Source organism: Notothenia coriiceps, unplaced genomic scaffold (assembly GCF_000735185.1).
Source record: "Notothenia coriiceps isolate Sejong01 unplaced genomic scaffold, NC01 NC01_scaffold00037176, whole genome shotgun sequence".
NCBI classification, from domain to species: Eukaryota; Metazoa; Chordata; class Actinopteri; order Perciformes; family Nototheniidae; genus Notothenia; species Notothenia coriiceps.
The window spans coordinates 1-12685 of record NW_011369877.1 but is presented as its reverse complement, the minus strand read 5'-3'; the positions used below and the strand labels follow the sequence as shown (position 1 = coordinate 12685).

Here is a 12685-nt window from a genome sequence, read left to right as displayed (position 1 = left end):
TTGGGAGAGACAACCTCTTCGGAAATAGTGGGTGAGGGGTGCTCAACCAAACCTTACCCTACATTACACCGCCTGGGAGGTACGCTGGCGATTTTGCCTCACATTCTAACACATCCCTAGTTTAACCTTAACCCGGATTATTTGACTCTTTCTTCTGCCTGACCCCGGGAAAGAGTAAAGTGATTATGGGGGAGGAGTTGAGGAGCTAGGAGGCCACATCAAGGAAGGATGCTCCAGAGCCACTATTTCAAGTATGCTACGTCATCGAGTCCCGCCGAAGGACTGTTCCAATGTCCAGGCTCCTTGGAATTCTACCGAGCCCGGCGTCCTTCGTAGCGAGATATTTCGAGGCTGCACATGTGTATCCTCCGCGGTCTTAAAATTCCAAAATGTTTACAATTTAAAGAAGCAGCTGAGTTTTGTAAAACATGTGTTTAAAATAGAATAATCACAAAAATCCAATAAAAACAGGTGCGTCCTACTAGTCCAGTGTAGTAATCAATGCTGCTTTGATTTGTTGTCATTGAGGTTTTTTTCATAAAATATAAGATAGAAGACAGACTTCCATTCAATAGAAAATAGATGTTTTCGACTTGCCTAGTGTATTAATAAGGTCTAGTATGGATTGGGAATCAATGGGTCGTATAACACGAGAGCTATTGAAAAGAAACAAGGCTTTTTGAACCAAACTTTCTCCGACGGCTCACAGACTTTGACACACTATTCTACGTAGTACTTTTATTCAGGTACATTTGCCCAAGTAATACATTTAAGGTACTTAGTTTGGAGTATTTCCTTTTTTTGAAACTTCTTACTTCTGAGGAAAATATTGTACTTATTACTCCAAAATATTTATATTACAGTTTACATTACTTTTCAGATACATTTTTTATATTTTTCATGTCAAGCTAGGCTATTTTTAATACCCTCTTGTATCAGCTAAACAATGCATTGTCTCAATGCAGAAATCAGAGCTGTGTTTCTAATCAATTAAACTGCCCAACAGCATAAAGGAGTTGAAGCACAGCTTCCATCACTGTCAGTATCCCAGCAAACAGGTCAACATTGTTTTATGTGGATTTGGACTGTCTAAGGATCTGCAACCGTACTGCAACAGCGTTATTAAAGATCTCAGCAGGGATACTGCAAATAAAAAGCTAAACTATGTGAATACCTCATAATAAAATGTTAAATATGTGTTTAATTTAGGGTTATTGGACCTGTCAATTCATAGACAAGTTATTATTCACGCCGCTGTTTTAATGTTTATGTGTTAGCAGGCTATTCGGCCTCACGCACCTCTCATCAAGTTCCCCAACAGACAAGAGTTCCCAAGGCCCAATGGTGAGTATAAAGAAGGCGAATAATGGACGGATAGTGTCCACGATGACCTTAATGCATATGATGATGTAAACTGTTAAGTTGTTCTGGGCCTATTTTATTGTTTCAAGGTGTATTTTTCTCTGGTTGCATTTACAGTAAAACTGCAATCATTTTGATACATTTTTACAATAGGATAATAAAATACTCAATAAGATGTATACTCTTCTTAGTGCTTCTTGAGTTGCCTTTTATTCATAGTGATTTTGTTTCTATCCTTTTTTTAGTCGTAGAGGTATTGAAAACCTTAGTGGTTAACACTTCTCCACACAAGGCTCCAGCGCCGCCTCCAAGACCTCATGTACCTTTGACCCCGATCTCTGGCACGGCGGACAGCCTGGCCTCCATTCAGCTTCTCCCTGCGAGGTACCGCAGGAGACCCATGACAGTGGAGGAAATGGACTACATCCAGGTGAGGGGCCACACTGAACACCCGACTTTAGACTATACACAAGACAATTTGCCCTAAAGCATTTGGTCTCAGTTAGAACAGAGGTTCTATATGTTTTTAATCAACCAAGGACCCTTTACAAAACATAGAATCTACCAGGAACTCCCCATTTGTCCTTTGGAATAATTTGATGTAGCGTAATTTCTTTACACTTCCAAGGTCTTGAGTTTTGTAAAGAACCACAAGAGAGTTGTATGAAACACATATTAAACATGTTTGCAGATATGGAGTTATAGATCAGTTAGAATAGGTTTTATTATTTCAATTTTTCAGGGACCCCCTGGCATAGAGCCACAAACACTCAGAGAACCACATGGCCTTTGTCCTTGAGTTAAAATAAACCTGCATAGTAACCTTTGGCCCTAAGACTCCTATAGGTTTTAACGGTTGTCTGCATTAGTACTGTAGTTATACATAAGTTGATGTTTCAGTACACTCTAAAATACAAATGTAACCCATTTATAGACATATTACAACAGGAGGCAAAATCTGAAACAGTAAACCTTAAACGTGTTTTATGCTTTTTTTCTTCACAGCGTGGGGGACCAGAGTGACATGAAGCAACTTGTTCACTGCAACCAAAGTCCTTATTTGTTAGAGATTATTACTTGTCTTTAACTATGTTATTCAGCACAAGATAACCTATTGCCACATGAGACATGATGTAGAATAAAGTATTGCATAAAGCCTGTTAAAATGTACATATGATTATTTTAGATGTGTTTGTATTTAAGTTCATACTTGAGGGATATCTTCATTGTATTACACACAGCAGAGCTTTAACAATAGCAGGTTCCATTATATCCTGTATAGGGACAGCACATATTACCCACAGGCTTCTTTTAAAACCTTGGTTTTTACATTATAGCAGCTCATCTAAAGATTTTCCTATTATCTTGCACTTCCCCTGCTATATCACCACACCTTAATTGTAGCATGAGGCTCTGGTACATACAAGAAAATGATAAGGTTAGTTTGATTTTCATGTCTTTCACTGCAATACATTGACCGATCTGTGTGTTAGAATACATAAGGCAGAATATGCTGGATCTCAAGTTGCAAAAGTAAGGAGTGAAATGGTGTTCAGTTCATGTGAACTACTGCTGGATTCAAACTATTAAAAGAATATTGTATTTTATATGTGGTGTTCTTATCATGCTTGATGTAGATGCGTTGACACAAAACAAGCAGAAGATAAGGACTCGTAAAAAGATGAACAACTTCATATAATTTTAGGCATTTATTGTTACCGTTGCTAGCATGCTCTATGGTAAACATTAACAACATTGACATTTCACAACAGTGCAGTATGATTGGCCACCATTAATGTGTAAATGGTTGTCTAAGACTCTAAGTATCAGATTCTGTAAGCTGTTTAGTTCTTATGAATACTGGCACATTAATACAGACATGATAGAAAGGTGAATATACACGTCACCTATCTGACTAGCAGATTGTCTTCTTAGTCTCCACCAGAGTGCAGAAAGGCTGTCAGATTTAGTTTTAAATTATCTCTTCTTGCCAAGTATTAGGAGAAGTCACACTCTGGCGAACACATATGAGAATACCACTCTGTTAGTACATGTCTGCTTTTGTGCAAAAAATAAAATAACAACCAACTCCTAGACGCATGAATTCCGTTAGACAACAATCCATGGCTTTACAAAAATAACTCTGGAGGTTCAAAGCCAATTTCAAACACGACCTATGAAGTTTATGAAGAAGAAAGTGCTGTATTTTCATATATTAATATAAACGCTTACAGCAACTGGGGAACTGTCAAGTCACAAATGGGCACAACACTAGAAGAAACACTGAGGTAAACACTGAATTACTGATTATTTGGGGCGAATATTCTATTCTACGCGCGTCAGTCGCAACATTAACAGCTTCTTGTTACTGAGAAACATTTCTAGTTTTGGATAAGGTAGGAGCAAAAGCCACACTAAACACTGCAATACAGCAGAAGCTATCTTTGCTTCGAGCTGCAGGCCGAAGGACTCGTCAATTGGTCTGTTCGTCCTGTTCCTCAAAAGCAGGTAAGAAATCAGCGATACTGTCCACTATGTAGTCGGGCACAAAGCTATGGTTGGTGGTCAGCTCACTATCCCTGTACTCCTCCGCATCCTTGGTCTGAGACACCCCGGTGAGAGTGAGCATGGTGTCCAGCCTGCAGTTGGCCCCGAACAGCATGTCGGTCTCCAGACGGTCCCCGATCATCAGGCACTTGGCGGGGTCCACCCCTTCGAACTGACTGGAGATGCACTCGAACATGAAGCGGCTGGGCTTCCCGATCACTGTGGCCTTACGACCTGAGGACACCTCCAGGGCCGCAGTGAGGGACCCAGACCCTGCCGGGGGTGAAGATAAAAAGGTTAGACTAAAGTGAATCTTAAGAGATGTCCTCCAACAATCACACACTAACCCGACTCCCTCAAGTATTTTGTCTAAGTACCAAAAAGCAACGACAACCCACCTATCACAAACAGTTCTGCAATGTTGATTTATGGTTTTAGTGCCTCTGTGGCCATTGTATTGCATGTGCTAGTCCATTACAAATCTCATACAAATCCTACAGTAATAACCAAGATTTTTTATGATTAACTAGAATGACTTACTGCTGTAAAACTCCCTCAACCAGTCAAGCTGCATTTAAAATCCTTGTCTGCTAAATTGCAATATCAATACTTTTTCCGTATCTCACAGCCCCAATTTACATTATCTGATTTAAAGTCTATATAACTTAGGTATGCAGTTCATTCATTGCTTTTAACTAACATTTCCAATCTAAGGAAACTGCCAGCAGCTATCTTAAACACATTATTGCTTCATTACAGAGAGACACTTGTTTCACTACCTTTAAGTGCAACATAAAAATTCATTTGCAGGTTCTTGAAACTTAAACTTGATTACATAATAGACAAAACTGAAAACCACCTTGGAGCCTCACATTACTGCGGCTGTATTAATAAGTAACAATTATGGCACGCGCAACACATATGGCAATATACAGGGCTAAAGCTAAAAGGCATTTAACAGGTCCTGCATTATTGTAGGGTACATTTATGGTATAAATATATGGTATATTTACCCTAGAAATAATACAATGAAACTGTCATGTGCAGGCTTTCTTGCTCTTCAAATAGTAGACCCCTTGAGGATGATGGTGTACATAAACAAAGCACAGTGAGTGTGAAGAATGGCTATCAATCCCCATTAAAGATTTGAACATAAATCAAATATAGCCACACATATGATGTTGTTTTCTTTCTGCCCATTTTTGAGGTATGGTATCTGCACTAAATTATATTCTGGTGCAAAAAGCTTAAAAATACAAAATCTGAAAAGGTACAGCTACATACTTTTTCAAGAAACAATGTCATTTTAACCAGGTGTTCTGCACTTCCTTTGGGAAATGAAAACGTTTCTTTACACACCAATATAGTCTAATTATCACAACAAAGGCTCATTCTGTTAGCTTATTCTTATTTTCCAGCATCTTTTCACCCAGTGTTTTTTGTATTTCAGTTTAAACAGTGAATACCAAAATGAAAGAAATGTATGGGATTAAACCATGTAGAACTTTTACTTGTATTGGAGTTATTTGTTCACTGTGTGGTATTATTACTTGTACTAAAGCAATTTATCTCAATACTTATTTTACCACTGGTAATAATTATTTAGTTAAGCTTAAGTGTGCAACTTCAAGCTATTGTAGGAAAAGTGGGTGAATGAATGAAAAAAGAAATAAAATCAATGAGAAATTCTAATGGCCACACCAAACTGATGTTCCAGCTCTAGCTGAAAACTGGGGCCTGTGCCTAATAAACCCTATAATAATCTATCAAGGGTACTTGGCACCAATACAAGTTCAGTGCAGTGCATAACACTGGAGAGGCCGAGCATTAACAATGGAGGCATCACCACCACCTACCTGGCAGTATCCGGCCCCCTGACAGAGGGTGCCAGGGGTCGATGTCGGTGGCCAGGAACAGACAGTCCGGGTCTTTCAGGTAGCACGATGCTTTGGCCAGTTTGAGAAAAGTCATTTTATCGTCATGTCCCACCAGCACTGCCTTGACGTCCGGGGCTAGGGGGCAGTTGTAGATGGTGGCGTCCGGGTCCTCCGCGTCCTCCACGCAGGGGACGCCCGCCTCCTGCAGCTCGGAGCGCAGAGCCTCGCAGCCCATGACGAACACCTGGCCGCTGATCTTCACCACGTCCCTCAGGTAGAGAGCCGAGCAGTACGACGAGCTGAAGATCTGCTCCAGCCTCACGTCAGTGAAGCCGAGCCGGGAGAACTTGTGCACATATTTCTCCCGGGGCCTGGTGCAGTTGTTGGTGACGAACACTACGTTTTTACCGTTCCGTATCAGCGAATTCACCACTGTCGCCGCGCCCGTCACCGCCTTCTCTCCGTGCCACAGGACCCCATCGCAGTCCAGCAGGATGAAGTCCTTCGCCTCCAGCAGGTTTCTAAGCTGCGGACCTCGAATTTTCTGGCAGCCTTTGAAGGCGCCTGCCATTCCGGCGTTTTCCTCGGTATCCTCCGTGTTTCACCTGTTAGTGTTTCCCCATATTAACAGCTGGTGCATAACAAAACAGAGGCTATAAAAGAAATCAATGTCAGGAAATCACATAGCAGAGTCCTTGCAACGTATACGCCGACCAGAGAGCTACATAAACATTGACGGCTAACCACGCCCACGTTGTCGACCCTGACCAATGAAACGACAGCATTTTAACCAATCAGGTTCGTGCAAGTCACCAGACTTTTATGAGGAACATCCTCTAAAAAATGGCATTGCGCTCCCCTAGCGGCGGAAAGACACTTTTAAATATGACATTGTATGTTGTGTTTTAATGTTGAACACATAACATTACATGAATCTACAAAAAATGTTTTATTTCCTCTGAGATCATGACCCTGAACAGCATTATAACATTGTAGGGGGTTCAGAAGAAAGATAATTTCCAATGAATCTATACATTGAATTAGGTAACTTAATGTATAGGCTATAACTGCTTCATTGTATAGTTCGTCATATTTTTGTGTACCAAATCTCATCTTTAATATAGAGTTATTTTTAGCTAAATGTAGTGGGAAAGTGCAAGGCTTCCCTCTTAAACGTGGTTAATTGTGGAGCAAAAGAATAAACATAAAGTAATACTCAAATTAAGAACAAGGGGCAGTTCAAACATGAAGGTTTTGTCCCTTCAATATTTGGCCATCCAAATATAATGAGGATAAGTTAAATATTAGAAACACTTAATGATATGCAATACAATTGTATAACTGTCTTTATATTTTTGTAAAATCTTTTTAAGTACAGCCAGACAAAAAAAAAGGATTTCAGTGAATCTAGTGGTGCAGTAATAGTTGCACACAATCTTAACAGTGTATTAGTATTTTAATGGTATAGTCACAGTGCATTGGTATTAACCTACCAGATTCAGAACATTTAACTTAAGTAACACTATTTGAAAATATTTACTTGCTTATAAGTAGGCCTAGAATTGGGCTTAAATGGTAAATGGTAAATGGAGTGTACTTATATAGCGCTTTATCCAGTCTTTAAGACCCCTCAAAGCGCTTTACATACTACATGTCATTCACCCATTCACACCCATTCATACAGAGCAGTGTACCTTACTCTAGGACCTAACATTCACACACATTCACACACCGTTGGCCATGCCATCGGGAGCAACTCAGGGTTAAGTATCTTGCCCAAGGATACATCGACATGTTGACTGCATGGGCTGGGATCGAACCCACAACCTTCTGGTTGAAAGACGACCACACTCCCTCACAGCCACAGTCGCGGCTTAACTATTGTTTTATAAATCATGTTTTTTTAGGCACAAGATTAACTTTCTCATTCACATTAGGTCTTCTTCCCAGGTCACTAGATGGAGCTATAATCCACAAACAGTACAGATAAATGAAATCCATCAACAGTCACCTTCTCTACTGTCTGATTCTATCTTCCCATTTGCCTGTTACTTACTCACTGAAACTCACAGAGCCAATAGCCAAGCTAAACATTAAAGCCCATCAAATATATTTATCGTTTTGTCTTTGAATTTAGGGTTTCACTTTAGACATTCAATAATTACAGAACATATTCATAAATATACTACAAATTATAAATACAACAAATCTTACAGAAATATATAGATATTTTGTTTCAATTGTGTCACTATTTTCAAGCCTAATTTAAATGACAAAAAAACAAGAAAAAAGACAGACAGGAACAGGCTACTAAGGTAGATCCAGTTTTAATGCAAGTTATGTCAAAACATCCTTTTTTCACACTTAACAAAAACACATCAAAACCACTACACATCCCTCTGAGTTAAAAATAACACATGCATGATTTAAGAACCTTTACATCAATTATTTCCTCCCTCTTGCCCCATCGTATGACATTGTGATGCAACTATCATTGTCCTTGTATTTTAATTGATAGTATCTTGCTTGTGACAGGAGGTCACCTGAAGTAGTCCTGTTTTGCCTAAATGCCATGGTTGTTAGTCAAGTTAAAATAAATGATTTAATTTCTAGCTTATAACAACAACAAAAAAATGTTATTGTAGTTATATTATTAATGATGACTATTTCAAGCTTCTTTTTCTCAAAGCTTTGTTTCTGATTTTAATAATTGTCTGTGTTTTCTTTTTCATTGTTGTGTCCTTCTTCTTCATCATTAAAGTTTCCTCTGTGTTTGCCTCTTTCCTTTTTTTCCCCACCGGTGGTCCTGTTGTCTCATGCTTTGGCTGCTTTGCCCTGCCTGTTTAGGATTGCGTGCGAGACAGAGGAAGACTCACTGGCACCTTCAACTGCCAGCCCAACAGACGAATGAAATGCAGGGAAGGAATGAAAGAATGGACAGCTGAATGGACACAGAACAAGCTGTCCTAATTGGTCATTATTTCCTTGCTAATCTATATTTTCCTCCCTGCTAACCCCCAACACAGATGTGAAGAGTGGGAGGGAGGACAGAACAGAGAGGGGGGTCCTCCAAGGCTTGAGCTGCTTTCAAGGATGGCTTGAGCGCTGACCGTGAACGCTGCTGTACGCTTTTGTGCCTTGTTTAGAAAGGGGAAGGACACTCAGCGGAAACCAGCAGAGGAGGGTGTGGGGGTCAGAGGGGAGACTTGCAGGTGGTTGATAATTGAAGAGCCAGTAGACCATTACGCTGCCCCAAATACACACATGCAGATACACACGTGCATAGACACACTCTCCAGGTAGAGCGTACCTTTTTGAGAGTTCAGGTATATTCTATGACCATCAATATATTGCATCTACACAAAAGTACCCATCTAGCCTAGCATTGCAGCACAAAACATGTCTCAACAAACATCAATTTACTCTTAGGCTGGCTGCCACACGAAACAACACAAAAGCACAAAAGCAGTGTTTGGTGGGTGTTTGCATGCCTACTATCAGCCACCCTTGCTTGCAGCACAGTCAGATCAAAGCAGCACAGAGGTGTTGGACAATGTGGCACTGCAGGACAAATGAGATGTCTGGTAGTCACGATGGCGCTGGGAGGGGAGAGGGCAGGACACTTGGCATTAAAAGGTTACTGGCTTAAGAGAAACTGGAAACGCAGAATATGAAACTCTATTCAGTATGCAAATTCGAGCAAATTAAAGTTATGCAACGTTATTCCTACCCTACAATCAAAACAGTTTTTAATGCATTTTTTGCACATTTATGTGAAATCCTTAAAAAAATGATGTTTTCTTTTATTGTTTTCAACTTTTCTTTTGATAATTCTTTCTTCTGAATTAAAATACCAATATTTTCTGGTGAATTGTTATGAATAGATTACAACAAGACTGGATTATTAGTTGTACTTCGGCAGTATTTTAGGTTCGCAGTAAGTTTTCATATTGGCATTGGTGCAAGTCCAACATAAACTCAATCTCAGAACTGAATTAAACATCTAAAGTGTCCTTTAGTATTGCTATTGTACTTTTTTGTGTTTGTCCCTGCTATTCTTCTTCCTACAGAAAGTCCAGCAGAGAACTACAGGTCCCAGAAACCCCAGGAAGAGAAGAAGCGCCAGGTCCAGCAGGTATCTCTGGTACCAGGCTTGTGTCAGTGAAGCAGGCCTTAGATGAGCTCCACCTCCACTATGCAGGATGTGCTCAACCCACTGGATGAGTCGAAGGGCTGGAGGGACAGGGTGAGATTTGTGGATCCTGCTAAGGGACAAAGCTGAAGACTTGATCCTATAAAAAGGAATATAATCGAATTAGAGACATATCTGTGCTGTACTGTCATCTCCAATGTTGCCCACATACTGTACCTGATGTCCTGTGTGAGTTTTTGAATTGTGGAGCTGAGCAGCTCCCTGGTGATGTGTGTGGGGTTGATGGTGAGGCCAAGTCCCTTTGTTTCAGCCCTCACCACATTATCAAACTGATCCCCAAACAGAGGGATTCCCAGCACAGGAACAGCATGGTACACCGCCTGGAGCAGGCTGTTTTGTCCACCATGGGTGATGAAGAGACGAGCTTTATTGTGGCCTGGGGTAAACAGAAAATAGGGAAAACATCATCACTGATTAGAGGAAGTTAGAGTGTTGTGGTTTAGTACAGAATAACACAACAGTCTTACTCTGGGATACTGAACTTGCGGGGGCCACTTTTGCAAAATAAGAGAAATTAATAAACAGTCAATGAATCGTGGACATCTGTCAGGAAGATCCTCCTCTCGAGCCTTTTGAAAATTATCAAGCTCTTTGTGTCTATTTTGATGATTTATTCTTAATGGAGTCTTGCATGGTACCTATCTTGCTGAAGGTTCAGCATCACTGGTCTATCTTATAGGCTAAGGCTCATTACACTGAGGGCTAAACCACTGCCAACACTCATTGGATGGGGAGGCACAGCAAGATAATTACACCACAGAGCAGCGACCATGATCATTCTTGCTGTATTTGAATCTTACTCCTACTCTAAATTAGATCAAATTGTTTAACTGAACATTAAAGCAAGTAGTTGAGTTGTTTTGTATTACTTCGAAATTGAAGTTGCATGCATTCACGATTAATCTTGAAATTGTTTGTTTTAATCGTTTTTCAGGTGGTGCGTAATGCCCGCAATTTTAAAATATTTTTAACCGGTTAGAATAAGACAGGCTCTTACCCAGCAGATCATTAAGAGGCAGCCAGTCCCCTATCATGAGATTTGAAGGTTTATCCAGATGAGATGGCCAGCGCATGGGGTCATACCTGCAAGCCAAACACTGCATTTGTAGGCATTTCCCTCAACATCCTTACATATAGAGTTTTTAAAAAAAAAATTAAAAAAAATATTTTTCCATAATTTTGGAAAAATATTTGTATTTTCCCTCCCATCATTTATGTCTTTGTCAAAAGTGAGATCTGTGAGGAAGAAAGCTAAAAGTGTTATTTATTATGCCTGTATGAATGGTGTAATGCTTTCACCTCCAGAAAACCCCCTGAGGGATCCTAGAGAAGCCGGCCACTAGCTCCACAAGCAGACGCTCCACAGAGACTGAGGACACCATTGATCCCAAAGTCACGACAATAAAACCTGCCTCTCCAAAACTCGAGATCCACAACTCAAGATCCTGCAAAGGGTTTGGGTATGGGTAATACAGGAAATGTGTGAAGGGACATTTACATAGTTGATTAAGGCAGGATGAGGGAGAGAAGGATGTAGATGAAGAAGTGAAGGGGGAGTGAGAAAGGTCAAGAGAGGGAAGGAAGGCTTGTTCATTTTAATCTTAGTCACACTGATGGATTTGGATTTGGACATTTGGATATGAGAATGAAGAGAAGAGACCTGCTCCAGAGGCTTGGCAGGTTTACTCAGCAGACCTCCCACCAGCACCGTGTAAGGCATGAGGGGCTGGGGGAACTCCAGTGAAAAGTCAGTGTTGAAGGCCCAGAGTTCAGCTCCTCCATGTAACTCCTTCAGACCTCCAGGGGGGGGTCCCGACTCAAGGTGGCGCTCAGCTACTTCCCTAAATGTCCGCCATACAAGTTCCTGGCCTTTGATAAGAAACAATACACACATCATTCACATTTATGCTCAACATTTTAGAAGTCAGTCAGATTTCGTATTACTTGTTAATGAGTTTAAGCTAAACCACTTGCTGACTAGTTGCAAACACAGAGCATTCTTTAAGGAACAAATAGAAAGTACATCTTTTTAAATCAGGATAGTAGGCCAATGCAGATGGGAACAATGTTAAAAATGGAGCAAAGAAGAAAGATTTATATATGATGGAAACAAATGTAAACATGCTCACCACATGTACAATTTGTCGAAATAAAAAATGAAATGGAAATGATGATAAAGAAAAAAAGGATGGATTTTTTAATTCACATTATGTCCTGAAAAGCAGCTGAGAGAACTGAGAGAAGAATGAGACGTGAGAAGAAATATAATGTAAAATAACCATGACATCTATACAAATATTATCTAGAGTGTCATGTGGCTTACCCTAAACATGCGTGTTATTGTGAAAGGCAAACAAAGACACTATGTGATCTCTAATGTAAGACCATTCTTACCAACAGGAGACAAGACAGAATAAAAGAGGTTCTTTGCACGACCCCAGAGGCTCATGTGGTCGGACAGCTGGGAGCTGAAGACTGGCACGTGGGACACCGGGCTGGGGAGGGCGATAGACAGTGGGCCGTTCAGAGTGCCGGGGTAGAAAGCTATGTAACGGACCCCTGGAGTAAATCAAGAGTAAAGGGCATAGAACTGTTGTAAATATATTCATGGTTATTGGTAGATTTTAAATAAAACACCATAAATCTGGCCTCACAATTCATTTCAATTCGTATATCTGCAATGAAT

At 40.3% G+C, this 12685-nt stretch overlaps 3 protein-coding genes across 9 annotated transcripts in view; 1 reads left to right on the top strand and 2 right to left on the bottom strand.

Annotated features, from left to right (window-relative positions):
* The window catches only part of kgd4 (alpha-ketoglutarate dehydrogenase subunit 4), a 5117-nt gene extending 2148 nt beyond the window's left edge, over window positions 1-2969 (top strand). For 4 of the 7 annotated variants that reach the window (XM_010793099.1, XM_010793097.1, XM_010793096.1 and 1 more), the window contains exons 4-6: window positions 1278-1344; window positions 1608-1792; window positions 2368-2969. In XM_010793099.1, coding sequence (XP_010791401.1) covers window positions 1278-1344; window positions 1608-1792; window positions 2368-2385 — 270 coding nt within the window. In that variant the 3' untranslated portion in view covers window positions 2386-2969. The remainder of the gene's footprint in view (window positions 1-1277; window positions 1345-1607; window positions 1793-2367) is intronic. The other 3 variants (XM_010793102.1, XM_010793101.1, XM_010793100.1) reach the window with 1 other exon arrangement.
* An 89-nt stretch (window positions 2970-3058) lies between these two features.
* On the bottom strand, window positions 3059-6530 carry pdxp (pyridoxal (pyridoxine, vitamin B6) phosphatase). The gene is made up of 2 exons (XM_010793095.1): window positions 5766-6530; window positions 3059-4182 (listed from the first exon to the last, which is right to left on the bottom strand). The coding sequence occupies exons 1-2, from the start codon at window positions 6355-6357 to the stop codon at window positions 3836-3838; spliced, it is 939 nt and encodes a 312-aa protein (XP_010791397.1). The 5' UTR covers window positions 6358-6530; the 3' UTR covers window positions 3059-3835.
* A 1582-nt stretch (window positions 6531-8112) lies between these two features.
* LOC104964353 (UDP-glucuronosyltransferase 3A1) lies at window positions 8113-12558 on the bottom strand (the record flags this gene model as incomplete). Its single annotated transcript, XM_010793103.1, has 6 exons — window positions 8113-10078; window positions 10156-10375; window positions 10997-11082; window positions 11299-11444; window positions 11660-11868; window positions 12394-12558. Coding segments are annotated over 6 exons (1094 nt in total), but the record flags the coding sequence as incomplete, so codon positions are not given.
* Between the last annotated feature and the right edge of the window lie 127 nt (window positions 12559-12685).